At 35.2% G+C, this 15430-nt stretch overlaps 1 protein-coding gene across 4 annotated transcripts in view; it reads left to right on the top strand.

Moving 5' to 3' along the window:
* The window catches only part of hts (adducin 1-like protein hts), a 37305-nt gene that overhangs the window by 15074 nt on the left and 6801 nt on the right, over positions 1-15430 (top strand). For 2 of the 4 annotated variants that reach the window (XM_066730131.1, XM_066730132.1), the window contains exons 3-12: positions 9910-10044; positions 10132-10318; positions 10785-11167; positions 11614-12060; positions 12286-12422; positions 12497-12617; positions 14010-14033; positions 14794-14907; positions 15002-15094; positions 15209-15404. In XM_066730131.1, coding sequence (XP_066586228.1) covers positions 9937-10044; positions 10132-10318; positions 10785-11167; positions 11614-12060; positions 12286-12422; positions 12497-12617; positions 14010-14033; positions 14794-14907; positions 15002-15094; positions 15209-15404 — 1810 coding nt within the window. In that variant the 5' untranslated portion in view covers positions 9910-9936. Of the gene's footprint in view, positions 1-9525; positions 9657-9909; positions 10045-10131; positions 10319-10784; positions 11168-11613; positions 12061-12285; positions 12423-12496; positions 12618-14009; positions 14034-14793; positions 14908-15001; positions 15095-15208; positions 15405-15430 lie in introns of those variants that run through there. The other 2 variants (XM_066730129.1, XM_066730130.1) reach the window with 2 other exon arrangements.

Here is a 15430-nt window from a genome sequence, read left to right as displayed (position 1 = left end):
CCCTGTCAGAACAGGAAATTTCTATCAGCCAACGCTACTAATCGCTTTTCTCTGAAATCTACAGAAAAATCATTCATCCGACTCGACCTCCTCTCCCTCCTCCATCATCAATACATTTAAATCATCCATTTCGATTTGACAAATTTCTCAAAGCTTCGTTTTTGTTTCAATAAAATGTAATAGATTTGACGAACAAAGGATAGTTTTGCTGTTTCGTATCGTTAATTATATTTATGAATGGTTTTTGTTTGTTTGGGAAGGGTTTGGTTAATTGTATGAGTAAAAGTTTTAATTTGTTTTATTTTTGTTTAGGGAATTTAATTGTAATGAAAATGATCTTTGTTGAATAAGAGAGAGAGAGAGAGAGAGAGGGGGGGGTGTAAGGGGAGGTAATATTATTATGCAGAACCTTTAAATTAATTCAACGACATCGAGATGGATAATGATCAAACAGCTTCAGGCCAGTGATTTCCTCGCCTAACCGGGAAGCGTGTGCAGTTAACCCAAATATCCAGTATCCGTGCAGTAGTCTCACTTCGCAGACAGCTTTAACGGAAAAAATATCAAGCCCCCCTCAATAGCTATCTATAATATTATTATTATCCTACACTTTATTATTTAATCTTTTTTTTCTATGAGATTATTTTATCCTATTAATACATTCTTACTCGTATTATTTTTATATCGCATTCATAATATATTAATCTACTTAAACTTACTTTATATTGTCAAACAAAAAGCTTTTGATTTAAAAAATTTGTTCGATACTTCAATTTTTCCAGTTTCAGGATGATTTATGATTTTGAATAATTGATAAAAACCACTGAAAAGAAGATTGCGAAGCGGTGGAGTGTGCTGATGCTACAGGTGATAGGACTCTTACGATTGTAGCGATGGAATATACGGTAAATTTTGAAAGGTTTTTCTACGAAGCTGAAGACCGTGTCGAGGACTTTGGATCGATAGGAAGCGGCGTCCAACAGACGGCTGACTCTCTCCGTCAATGTTTGCGCCAAGATAAGGAAATGTCAGTCGAATTGTCATTGGGGACAATTCTAAATCCTTGCTAGCCTCCATATGAATGCGGAACAAATGGTGTTCTTCAGCAAAGAGGTCTGTGCCTGCGTCAGTCCTTTGCAAAGAGCATGAGGAAAAAAGGGAATAGAGTGTTCTCGCTGAAAAATGACTTTTAATGACTTGGGAGAGGAAATATTAAAGTTTTATGAAACTACACACATGGAACTATTCCGAAACAAAGGGAATAGCGGTAAATGCATTTTCACAGTAAGAATAACTACACATCTAACGGTTCTCAAAAGTAGTACAAATTACTGGTGCAACACAGAGAACGAAATTACTTTTATCTCTGAATGATGGAAAAGCATTAACGAGTGTTCTCAAGTCACTCGAGGTTAAAAAGCATCTTGAAAGTTATAATTATGGGAGCTTATCGTAACTATCGATTATCATGGCTGTCTGCCATCGATTTCACACAGATTCCTCTAGAATTGGATGAAGAAACTCATCGTCCGTTATCTTTCAACCAGTTTCTCGTCTCTTTCAAGCTTTTATCTCTTGTTTTTGCTCCTCGTGGATGTTTCGGTCTACGAGGACCATTTATTTCCTCTTTTGATTTGTGGCCGAAGAAAGAATTCTGATAAAGAGTGTCCCACAATCCTTTGTTTTTTCAACATCTTATAAGGAGACCTACGACGTATAAAAATTATGCAAACCATATATCAAAACTAAATAAAACAAAATAGTCGGGATTCGCATAAAACTAGTGTTACATCCATCAGGACGTTGTATATTTCTATCTAAGAAAAAACTGGCATTGGTTAAAATGAAAATTATATAGTACGTGGAAAGACAAGAGTGTAAAACTGAAATTGGGTAGTCTGTACGATGCAAGTAGTGATTTAAGTGTCGTAGTAATTCCAGTGATTTGTCTTTGTTTAAAGTGTGAGTGTTGGAGAAGAAAAAAGAAACTAACGTGGGTCGAATAAATTGGGCCACTTGTGCCCCACGTTCCTTTTAATTATCAGTGTCCCTCTGTGAGGGCAGCCAAGCACATTTCTGCATTGATCCCATTACGTCAGAAAACATTTTGAAGATGGGGCAGTTGGAAAAGCTTGGAGCCTTCCTCCCCCTTTTATAAGCCAACTATCCCGATAATAATCGACCATGCCACTGTTTAACCAGCATTAATCAACTGCTTCTCTCTCACCCAATGGCTCGTAGTTTCCAGGCATCGCTCATCCAATCCCAATACGAGTCTGTTTATCTCTCCTTACTGTAAATAGAAAGGCAAATTTTGCTGTTTTCTATATACCGATCTCCTCTAAAATTATAATTAAAACACAACGTGTGTAACGTTTAGATTATTATTGATTGGATGTAACAGAAAGTTTTATGAATTATTGGAGAGTTTTATTAATGGACAGCAAAGGAAAATATGTTTTTTCTACTGTAAAGAAGGTTTATAGCAGAAAGAAGAAGTGAAAGTAGCTCGATTTAGTAGCAGCCGAGGGAGAGACGAGACCGAGCCGGTCTAGGCGAGGTCAAGCTTTCTGCTGCACCAAGATAAATCCTCTCTCTCTCTCTCTGCCCCCGTCTCCCTCTTTCTAGTGATGAGTCAGCGCCCACCAGAGTGTGTACTATGTCTGGCCAGAGCCTCGGTTTGCATTTGCCAGGACTCACGCCCACTAGCTTTCCTCATTTTCTTTATTTTACCTTTTTTTCTTATTTTATTCTTCCCTCTCCAATTTATTCCTATATCTTTAACTTAATCTCCCAATCTCACAATTTTCGCCTTTCTTTACTTTTTTCAGCAATTTATCTCCAATGTCCATACGTATAAGCTCGTTTCCCCACTTTTCTCTATTTTTCTTTGCCCTACCTTATCTTTAACTTATCCCCCCCCCCCCCCCCCACCACAATTTTTCACCTATGCCATTTTTCTCATCCAATTTTTCGTCCTTTCTCTATTTATCTTAGCAAGTTATTCCTCGTGCATGGAGGCATTCGCTCGTTTTCACCTATTTTCTCTCTTTTTCTTGCTAATTTCTATCCTTCTTCTCATTCGATTTATTCCAATCTCATATTTTCTTATCCTCGACTCATCTACCAACATTCTTCAAATTTATCACTGTTCGCTCAGTTTGTCGTGCCAGTCCTAGATTTTTTTATGCCGATTTCTCCCAGATTGTCAGTAGTATTCAGTCTGATTTTCCTAATTTTTCTCGATAATTGCTTGGGATTAGTCAGTGGGGTTCAATGGTTTCCTCGGGTCTTCGAAAGTTGTCACGATTTGCCCTTGGCGAACGTGCACCACCAGTACAGGTTCACCGCGTGATCGACGCGCTTCCTGGCCGCAACAATCAACATAAACAGACGCTACAGGTTCTACCTGCGTTTCACCCACTCTCCCATTAATTAATAATAACCTGACGTTTAATTAAAATTTTTCTCTCACTTCTCACTTTATTCGTCCATATTATTACTAGATTATTACCTTCCTCCTTCAGTCGTTCTTTCTTTCAATATACCTTGGCAAATTACCATTTATCGATTCCCCATTATTATTATTCCACTGTTCTGAAAATGCATGGTTTTTTCCTTATTTTTTCTACGTACGTTAAAAACAGTCTGAGCAGTGCTTAATTGCATCCACACACACACAAACACAGAGTTGATAATTATAGTCACGGTCCATTATGCACTGGCAGGTATTTTTCCGCGAGATTTCGCAAGGCTATCTGAACAAAGCGGCAATACGTAGGCGAATAATCTTGCACAACTGTAACTATTGGTGAACGTTGAACTTTCCACCTCGGGAGTGTACCTGACTGTGGGTCCCGTGGTGGAAAGATTATCATCGAGCGTTCAAGTACGACTCTCGCTAAAATTACACACCTTGGGCGTCTCTCGTTCACTCGAATAGAACCACGTGGGATTCGCCGGTTTCGTTCGACCGACGCTCTTTTACTCATATACGATTCATTTATTTGTACACTCTATTCAATCTTTATTCGTATTTTATTCTCGATCGACGAGAAATGTTTTCTTTAAAAATTGCACAAGTTTCGCAAATGCCATATTTCGGTGTTGTTGAAAGGAAAATGTTTGGGAGGGGGTATTTGTCGAAGGGAGACTCGCGATGCGTGTCGCGATGTGCCACGGAGGAAGCTGGGGGTTTTTAATTGCCAGCCAACGTCACTTCCGGTTCAACACGCTCGAGATAAGTCAAGTGGCGTTTCTGTTCTGCCGGACACTCTCTTTCGCAAGACCGAGCCTCCTCCAGCGATTATTATGCAGCACGCTTCTCCTGCACGTTTATGGCAATTAGGCTACTTTTTCTACAACGTCTTCGACTGCTGATAAACGACGAGTCCTTAATTAAATCGTTTCTTGCCATTATCACCGTTTACACAATATTTAATCACCACTCGATGCCATAAATTTTCTCTCTTTAATCTTAAAGTATTTCCACCATCCTTCCTCTTTTCTTTCTTTCGGTTACAAAGCACTTTTTTTTCCATCGAGGCCTTTTCTTGCGTTAGCTCTTAAATTATCCAAAGAAGCTAAGCCAGTTGCTGGCTCTTAAAATTTATTCAAATTGCTGTTTTTAGTGATGGCTATAAAAAAAGTGTTCTATGCACCTGGCACGAATATGGAATTGACCCAGATGCCTGGAAGTTTGACTTTTGCTTCCTGGCGAGTAACGGGCAGTTTTAAAACAAGCGTGGATAGCTTAACGATTGGCGAAATCCCTATAGATATTCTCGTGCTGCACGCGATGCGTCCAGTTACATTCGTTTATCATTGGATTTAATTAGCTCTAGTAAAAAAATTACTCATTTCCCTAGTGGCTCCATTTACGAGAACTATTTGCATTACAGAGATTAGCTCGCTTCACCGAGATCAAAAATATCCCTCTGGAGAAGGTAAGAAATTATCTTGTTAAATCATTAATGCCGAGGAAGGATTTCACGAGAGAAACACATAATGATTTATTGCTTGCTCTTCGAATTTCTTCCTTTCACAAGGAATTATACAATATTTGATAAGAGAATAATTAAATATGTTTAAATCTTTCTCGGAAAAATTAGATTTATTTGCGAAATTTTCATAAATACACTAAACTATTGGACAAACGATTGAAGGTTTTTTTCAAGTCAATGAGAAAATTCAATAAATTTGTGTTTTAATTTGTAGATGTTAATATACCAGGCATTAAGGTATAAACATTTGGATAATTGAAGGAAAGAGGGAAATTTGTAATTTATTCAATACACAAGGAGGGATAATAATTTATGCCAGACTTGTGTGACATTGAATGTAATAAAGCTATTTGTCACATGGACGGAATGAATTTCATCTATTAGCTAATGAGAGCTTAATGAACGTGTGCTGGCTTCCTATGAGAAATTACGTCATTCTGGATAGCTGTAGAGGAAAGCGAAACCGCAGGGCTTGAGGGAAGTCAACAAAGTGCTCTCTCTCTCTCTCTCTCTCTTTCCCTGTGGTGGTCCCCGTCGCGATTCGCGTTCTGCAGGATTGCTCGCCAAAAACAAAGGGGAACTCTGCCATGGGAGAGAGGCCTCGTTTGTCTTTTAAAAGTATGGGGGAAGAAGGAAGTTAAGAGAGAAGTAGGGGAAGGGTGCAAGCAGAGAACAAAATAGCAAGTTAAAAAAGGACAAAGTGAGAAGGATTTCAAAAGAAAAAATATCTGAATAAATTCGAGTCATTGTTATGAACAAAAAATTGACTGCTGCTAGTGGAAAATTTGTGGCGATGAAAAAAAAAAATGCAAATGAAGAAGGGAAAACGTGTTAAATTTGAAAAGATGTTGAATTTATTATTGAGAAAAAAATATAGCAAGACAGAGAAAGAAATTTGACTGTTACCAGTGGATAAATAGAGAAAAGCGAAAGAAATAGGAAGCAAGGGGGATAAAAAGAAAAGACTACGAGGGGATTCTGGTTATCGAAGAGAAGAAAAAGAAAAGAAGGAAGGAAGAAAGGAATGAAGGAAGGAAGAAAGAAAGAAAGACTAAAAAAGGGTGGCTGCCAATGAGAGAATAGAGCCGAGTGTGAAGCCACACAGGATCGATAACCTCTGCCGATGGATTACCGTATTTTTTTCTCGCCCTTTTTTCACTTTTTTTAATCCCTCGCATGTCCAAACACACTTCTAATCCTTTTCGACGAACGAATCAGCCGAGCGAACTATAATTAAATTAACAAATAGTGATTAGTCGCGCCAATCGAGGCCAATCTAATTTATCAACAATTTTATTCGACGAAATATTTTCTTTTCTACTGAAATAATTTCGTCAAAATTAATCAATCTTTTTTTTATAGGAAATTAATGTCGATGATTGGTCGATTTCCATTATCGATCGTCATTGATGATTAATTTCATTCGTGTGTCTGAGACGCGTTGTGCTATACGCTATAAAAAGGTCATCGATTCCCGTGGAGGTGAGAAACATCATTCATTGGACGTTACGTAGCGTGAAATGATTCATTAGTATTCCTCATGACGTTTTGCCATTTGTTGCTTTCCTCTTTTTTTCTCGTTAATTCACTTAATTATAATACGAGTCGTCCAACGGTTCTCGTAGTTGCTGGCATCCTACTACTTCGATGACGCCTTAATCGATGCTTACACTTCAAGACTGAGCTTAGATGGACAGGAAAAGCTGATTGGCCGCTCCATTAAGTCCACTCTCTCGCTTTTCATCATCTATTAGACTCAAAATCAAACTTTGTATCGTCGTTCAGTAATTTTCCTTCGTCCAATTAAATCTGCTGCTCCTTTCAGACTTTATTCACATTTCAATAATTCGTATACAATACTTTCTTTAAGCTGTATAAATAAAGACATTGCTGTTTGCTGCAAAAATATCCAAGTCAAATTTGGATAAATAGCTATATCTATTCATCAGCAAAATTTAATAAATAATGGTAATTTCAAAATATAGAGAAACTTGGAAAACAATCAAATATTTAATCTATAAATAATTATATTTGCGAAAAAGTTGTATATAAAACTATGTAGAAATTTGAGAGTTTTGCTTTGTTTCTTCGATGGACTGCATGAAAAATTCCAAGTTTGTTATTAAATTTTAAACTATTTTTTTTCTTTAGATTGAACTTTTTGGTTGAACGAGTCGAATTTATTTTGGAGAGGTCTATCAGAAGTGGGGAATTGTTTCGAGGAAAATTTCTTTGTGTACTTTATCATTGGAACACCCGGAAGGGAATCCACTCGAGACTATTCGAAGGGTGAGCTTGAGCACATTTATGAGGATGGAGGAAGAGGGAGGGGTTGGAAGGACCTGCAAAACGCAACCTTCCACGCACTCCCGCTCCTTCCTTGCCTGTTGGGTTTATTGATCCACCAGTTCAGTTGCCAGGTTGCTGTTTTTGACCTCGAATTTCAGCAAAACACACTGACCAACTCTGAGACCCAATAGTTCACCCCTCGAGCCAACTCTTGATATATCCCCAATTCTTAAAATTGTATATTTTTAAACCTTTTATATTTATTCTTCGCTTTATCTTTTGGTCTTATGTAACTTCTATTTGGAAATTTGCATAATTAAAAATAAAAATATGTTTAATAAAAGCTTGTCTTTGTTGGAGTTGAAAGATATTTTAAGACTTCAGCCAGATGCTTTATCGATTTTTGTGAGAATCGCTTCTACGAAAGATTCGATCTCAAAAATTCTTCGGAAAAACTAATATTTTGCAAATCTACTCTGTGCTATGAATGCTTTGGGCTTGGAAGTTTTATATTCATTTAAAATAAATATTCTAATCTCGATGAGCTTACTCAAATTTTATATGGATTTATTAAAAAAAGAACTTGGCATTTTTACAAAAAATGAACAATTACAATTAATTTAGGATTACATTGATCTCGCATTCATCTAAACTGCTTCTCAACGTCTAATATTTTTAGAACTCACACTTTTCTTAATACAAATTATTTCTATCCCATCTACAAATATCTATCATACTTTTAAAAAATTATATTTATAACCGTAGCTAAAAAGTATGGATTTCTAGCAAATTTCTATAATATTGAAAGAAAGGGCGTTGATACAAATTAAAATGACTCAAATTAATTGATAAGTTTGCCAATAGCTCTCTCTCTCTCTCTCTCTCTCTCTGTCTATTGTTTTAATTATACTTTATCCAAAGTAATTATTGAACTAATTAGTTGGCAAGTAGGTGAAAATACTTACAAGTTACATTACAGGTTATAATAACCTACCTTTCTCTTTTGTTTCTATAGTAAACATCCAATGCAAAGTTAAAAATAAATTTTCAATAAATAATATGTAAGATTTATTAACGTAAATATTACAAAAAATCGAATGCACAACTTTTTTTACGAAAATTTAATCAAACTTCTAACAAAGAGACAGAGGCATGAATGAGAAATGGATAGAGGAAGGATTTGAATGAAAGTTCAAGGACCTTGCAAAGTTCGATAGGCAGGTGATGGTTGTTCTGTGAAAGCCTGGTGCTGGTTGATACGAGGTAGAAACGAGGGTGGAGTCGGGGGGGGGGGGGGAGGTACCTGTGGGGCGAGAGGCTAGCAAATGGACTCCCGGCACATGGAACAATATTATCTATCGTCGGCTAATAATACACGAGCCACGCCTAAGTCACTGGCTCTGTGCGCACGTGCGACCAATACGCTTAAAAACTCACGAACACCCTCTCGGTTGAAGGAAAGAAATTTAACGTGTGGTATGTACGTACGTATATGAAGAGAGGGACGGAAGTTGCATAGTACCACGTGTTCACTTTAAACACCGGCTAAAATGCACTTTCGAGAGCCATACGACCTCTCGGACAACATCAAACCACTATACTTCCGCACTAAAATCACCAACAAATTTATATAAGCGTCCAACACACACATTGCAAAATTCACGAGAAATCCTTTTTTCACATATTTCAACTTATTTTCCTCGAGAATTACAATAATCGTCCAATAAATGCTCAGCTATGTATTTTCAATGATATTTGCATAGATTAAACCAATTGCATATTTTATTATTTATCAAAGACAGATAAGATTGATTAGTATTTTACTCTGGGAATATTAAGATATTTTTTTCAAAATAATAGGTGGTAATGAGTTAGTAAGATTTGTTCTTTTTTATTTTAACTAAAGAAAAATGTAAGGTATTCTATCATTGCCAGACTTTTTATTTTTGTTTTGGATTTTGAAAATATTACAAAACTATAGCTTATTGTGTTGTTATGTAAAATGAATAATATAATAATAGAGTAAATGTAACAATACTGATAGAAGATACGAGCCACCTGTGTAACCCTAATTGTGACACCTGCTCACTAATTTTTGGCTGGCGAAAAGGTTCGTTGTTACAAATTAGCTAGTTACATAATCGCAGCCAAGTGCTTTGCTAACAAATGCACGGCAACTTCCAACGACTATGCGCATATTGACGATAAAAGCGTCAGTTAATAGCTTCCAGACGCCATTTATGCGTTAGTTTCGTTGCTTCGTGCTAGAAAAAAATGCTTCATCTAACTCTCTGCGTGAACACCGTTAATCAAGCAGTTTTAAATAGCCTCAAACTACCAGAATTTCACGAATTTTTCAATGAGGTGATAGTCAACAAAAACTGCTATAATTTTGCAAAATATTACTCGATTGTAAATATTACGCGTAGTATGTCAAATCGTGTGAAATGTATATTTCAGAGTTTATCTTCTTCGCAGAAGAACAACTTGAATTAAGTGTTATATATTTTAATTTTATAAAATTTAAATGTGTGAAAATTGGTACAAAAGTAGTTAAATCTTTTTATTTTTTAAGTGCGAGACAACAAATTAAAATGTTGTGAAATTTTTGTTACAGTCAAAATTAAGTAGAGGATCTTCAAATATGGCAGATCCCAGCCAGCAGGAATTAACAGAGCCACATACGAATGGAGTAGTTGATGGATTAACAGAAGAGGAAAAAAGCAAAATGAGACCAGCGGATATCGATGCTGTAAGTTGGCTTATTAATTCGCATCAGTTTAATCCAACTGAGATGGGATTAAATTTTAAAAATAGTTTCATACTTGGTTTTTTTCAGGATATGAGAGAGATGGAGAGGAGGAAGAGAGTCGAGATGATGATGAACTCCAGGTTGTTTCGAGAAGAGTTAGAAAGAATAATAGAGACGCAAATGAAGGATGGGGCTGGACCTTCTGGCCTTCTTCAACAAATTTCGGATATGATGGGAGGTGCACAAGCCAGATTTAATGGCAGTGTGTTCAAAAGTGTGTATAAATGTTTAATTTGTTTATTTTATTATTTCTTTTATTGTTTCAGTACTTAACAGTCTCTTATTAAAAAATTTATTTATTCCAGTAATAATCAAGAACTAATATTCTAACTTAGAGTTATAGGGGATCATGCATGATTAAGGGAATAAAGAGTGAGATATTAAATACAAGCTTCTCATTGATGGGAGAATAAATTAAAATGCTATACTTTGTGCAGTAGGTGAAGAAAGCAATGTTACAACGAACAAGCCTCTTATTATCCCCATGATATTGCATGACCCCTAATATCTATATACATTTACCTATACAGAGAGATTGAAAAAATAGGTCATCTTACCATAAAGATCTGTTTTCAAATGTATATAAGATTAGAGCTTTATCATCACTTACACATTAAAACTTAATCTTACAATTTTTCTCGATCTTATAATATTTTCTAATTTTTATAAATTATCAACAGATTCAAACTGCGTTTTGCCTATAAATGACATCCGTGGTGTGGAAAGCATGGGCTACGCCAAAGGTGAAAAGCTTTTGCGCTGCAAAATAGCCTCGGTGTTCCGATTGCTCGATCTCTATGGATGGACACAGGGCGTGGGCGGTCAAATCACTGCTCGGCTGAATCAAGACCAGGAACATTTCTTGGTAAACCCGTACGGACTTCTTTATCATGAAGTAACGGCTTCCAGTCTGATCAAGGTCGATATGCAAGGCTCAGTTGTTGAGCAGGGAACGACGAATTTTGGTGTTCACGTCGCCGGCTTTCAATTGCATTCAACTATACACGCTGCCAGACCCGATATAAAATGCATCATACACTTAACGACTCCGTCCGTAACTGCTGTAAGTTGAAAAATACGATAAAATGATAAGAAATCAATTTGTAATACGTTAAGAACGTTAGTTAGGATGTTTTGTTGAATTGTGGTAAACAATATGCTGTATATAAGACAATAGTAGCCTTATGAGTTTCTTTACGTTGCTGCAGTTATTTTGAATAAGGTGTACTTGTCTTCTTGGCTCTTTCCGATTTTAATACATCAAGAAACCCTACGACCATGATAAAGTTTATTGCAATGTATTTGAACGCATTGATCATTCGAGGGCTAAAAATAATTAGTTAAACAATATGTATTAAATTTTAAATGTACTTTTATTACTTTAACTTATTGCATCGGTACAGCAGTTTAATTAAAAACAATAAACGTGGTATTTTTTATGTACCTATTATCGAGTTCCGTGTCTTTTAGAAACTTTTGTAATAAATCTTTCTTGTTTCTTTTCGTTAGATATCTTCCTTGAAGTGTGGGCTTTTACCAATCGGTCAAGAGAGCATAGTGATTGGTGAAGTAAGTACTCACCAGTACATAGGCAGCACTTTGGAACCCGAGGAAAGAGAGAAGATTACAAGAAACCTTGGACCTAACAACAAAGTTATGCTATTGACAAATCGCGGGGCTCTTTGTTGTGGAGAAACTGTTGAAGAAGCCTTTTACAACGTTTACAATACGGTACTGGCATGCGAAACGCAACTTAAACTTATGCCGGTTGGATTGGACAATTTAACTCTGATTTCCGAGGAATCTAAAAAATCGATCTTCGAGGCTTCGAGAAAAATGCCAGTTCCACCAGCAGGATCGGTAGCAGAGTCATCTCACCTTGCTGAAAAACTCGAGAAACGTTGGAGAATCGGTGGAACAGAGTTCGAAGCTTTAATGAGAATGCTGGATAATGCCGTAAGCTTATTTTTACCACATTACTAACAGTGGCTGTGTTCGGGAATATGCTGCCAGTATTTGCAGCATCATTTTATCTGCGTTTACTACTGGTTATTCGACAAATATAAAATAATGCTGCAAGTACTGGCAGTAAATTCCCGAATGCAGGCAATGTTATTTGTCTTAATATATCCGTAATTTTAATTTGATTCCAGTTTTATTAAAAATGTTCACTTATTTCAGGGTTTCCGTACTGGATACATTTACAGACATCCACTTGTTAAAGGAGAACCTCCTAGACCTAGAAACGATGTAGAGGTTCCTCCCGCAGTATCCTCACTTGGATACTTACTTGAGGAAGAGGAGCTTTACAAACAAGGGTAAATAAAACCCATACTTGATAGTAACTCGTTGTGATTACAAAATAATTATTTGGCTGTGTAATTGTCTTTAGGCTCTGGAAAGGCGGTCTTCGAAAGGGAACCGACAGGACCCGCTGGCTAAATTCGCCTAACGTTTATCAGAAAGTGGAGATATTGGAAACTGGGACCCCAGATCCTAAAAAAATCACGAAGGTAGAAGTCATTACTTTTGAGAATAAAAAGGAGTAGATAATTGAATTGGGAGGCGAGAAAATGTGGTACATTCAAGCTACCACAAGACATTCCACGATCAATCCCTTATTATAGTCAATTTAAATTCCGAGCGATTGAAAGTTTTTATTAAGGTTATACGTACCTTATTTAAAACCTTGAAGTAATTACCGAAATAAATAGGATGGTAAAACTGCCGTAAATTAATGAGCCTTTCTCGTACCTTAATAGGGATTTGATTGGATCGATTCATGTTTAATTTTTCTCTTATTTTAATCCTTATACTTCTATACATTTAATCATACTCATAAGTGCCATAGTCTTCTCTTCATTTTTCGGAGATTTTTTGAAATAATAATTATATACATATATAGTATATCGAATTTTATCTAGTGTTCAAATATGAAAAGTATAACTATAAACTTACATGGCAGCTGTTGTTAATTTTTTTCCACTTTAATCTCCTTCAACAGTTTCTGCCATGTTATAATAAATATTGAAAGTTTAGATGCTGCAAAAAGGTTTTACACATGTTTAACATGCCTATATAGCTTACACAAACGTTTATCGTTACGCTTTTGTATTATAATCTATTGAAAGGTCTATGTTGTGTGTTCTCATCGCTTAAACAAATGATATATATATATATAAACATTGGTAGACATTATATACATAAGCATACAAAATATTTCATAAAGGCAAGATAATAATAACTAAAGTATATGAAATTTATAAGACGTGCATTATTTAGCTTTAGTTAAATTAACGCGATGATTTTTTTTAGGATATAATCTATTATGCCAAAGTTAACAAAGCTTTCAAATTTTTTAACGATAATAATAATTTTTTGTAGTCATCTTAATTGATTTACAATTAGAAAGGTGATCGATATATTTTTTAACATCTAATATCTAATTTTCATGCATTCCAATATTAATGTTAAATTTGATTTTTATAACAGGAATTTATTCAAAAGTCCAGTGTTATAATCTTTATCAATAAGTTTATTCGAATTTATAGTGCCACAAACATAAAATTTGCAAATAAAAAAAAACCTCTTCACAATCGAAACAAATGGGTCGGTTACTATCAAATGATTCCAGTGAAATTGCATGGTAATTTAATATAGATCTAATTTGTATCAGTAACTAATTTTCTGTCGTTTCTTAATGTTGAAATAAATGTATGTCTACTTTACAGAAAAAAAAAGGTTTTATTCATGATATACTTGTTTTAAAGCAGTGTATAAGGTTGTGAATGAATGAGATACATAGTTTGTTGAGATAAAAAATAAGTAGAACAAATTTTGATTAAGTAGACCTTATAATTCTAGATTTTTTTTAAACTAAGTGATTTTTTTTAATTTATTTATAGTGGGTGGATCAAAACACAGACGAGGTAATTGGAACCCATATGTACTTGGAATCATTGGACAATAATTATCTAAGTTTTTATTTTTGTTACTAGTAGAAAGACTCTTTCATTCTATAATGTCTGAAAATGCAGTCATTTAGCACGGGATGAGGTTTCAATTTCTCGCTTACAACCATTCATGCTTCTCTATTTCTGCTTATCACACTTCATAAGACCATTCATTAAATTAGCTTTGTAAAACCAACTTATTTAGGATACCATAAAAATCTAATTCACACTACTAAATAAACTATAATTCTCTAGCAAATTAAGATACAAAATTAGAAAAGGTTGCACGAATAGTGCTTAGAAAATTTTCATTAACTCATTAAATATGACAAAGTGGCTAAAAAACTATTTTATGACTCTGTATGAATGTGTGCCTGTTGGTCATCGTGCTGGTAACTCCTGATGGCCCTGGTATACATCCACTGCATTTACAAAACCAGATCTATAGACCCAACAAATCTCTGCATAAAGTATATATAAATATATATATATTTATATAAAATTTTTAAAAAGAAAAGGAATTACAATTTTTTCTAATCCGTAACTGGCCATTAACCTAGTACTTATATAAATGAAAAATATTGACTGAACATATGTTGGTGTTCAGGGCAATCAGGATACAGGCACACAAACATGCAGGAGTCACTTTCATAGCTTAATCAGTATTGAATGCTTACCTATAAATTGGAATTGGATAGTAGGGGGTCGTTCTAATATTTCTGGTTTTGTTGTGCAGTGGGTATCAGATGGCTCGCCAACCCATAGCAGCACTCCAGTGAAGATTGATAGTGCACTACAATTTGTTCCAAAAAATACCAATCCGAAGGAATTCAAACAGCTCCAGCAACAGGTAAGTAACAAAATATTTATATTACTGGAATTTCAGGATACTCTTGAAAATTCCTGTTTTTATCATGAGAACTTAACAAAATCATTTATCTTAGATCAAAGACTATAGGAGAGCAGATAAAATCTCTGCAGGACCGCAATCCCACATACTCGAAGGAGTTACTTGGGAAGAAGCTAAGAAAATGCAGGTATGATTTCTCCAATTATGTGAGATATTATTGACATCTTGTAAATTTCTACATCACAATATTTAATATTTATAAATATCTTTATAAGTATTAATATAATTTTTAAATTTTCAGGATGCTACAATTAGTGGTACAGGTGAACAAGTAGTTTTAGTTGGTGCGGCTAGTAAAGGCATTATTCAAAGAGGATTCCAACATAATGCTATGGTGTACAAAGCTCCTTATGCCAAAAATCCATTTGATGCAGTCACAGACCAGGAATTAGATCAATATAAGAAAGAAGTAGAAAGAAAACAAAAAGGCGATATATGTGAGTATAAAATTGTATTGTTGTAA

The sequence above is a fragment of the Prorops nasuta genome, unplaced genomic scaffold (assembly GCF_024137725.1).
Source record: "Prorops nasuta isolate Cenicafe-Biocafe unplaced genomic scaffold, Cenicafe_Pnas_1.2 PNAS00008, whole genome shotgun sequence".
Lineage (NCBI taxonomy): Eukaryota > Metazoa > Arthropoda > Insecta > Hymenoptera > Bethylidae > Prorops > Prorops nasuta.
The sequence above is the reverse complement of the archived record's forward strand: the minus strand, read 5'-3'. Positions and strand labels throughout refer to the sequence as shown.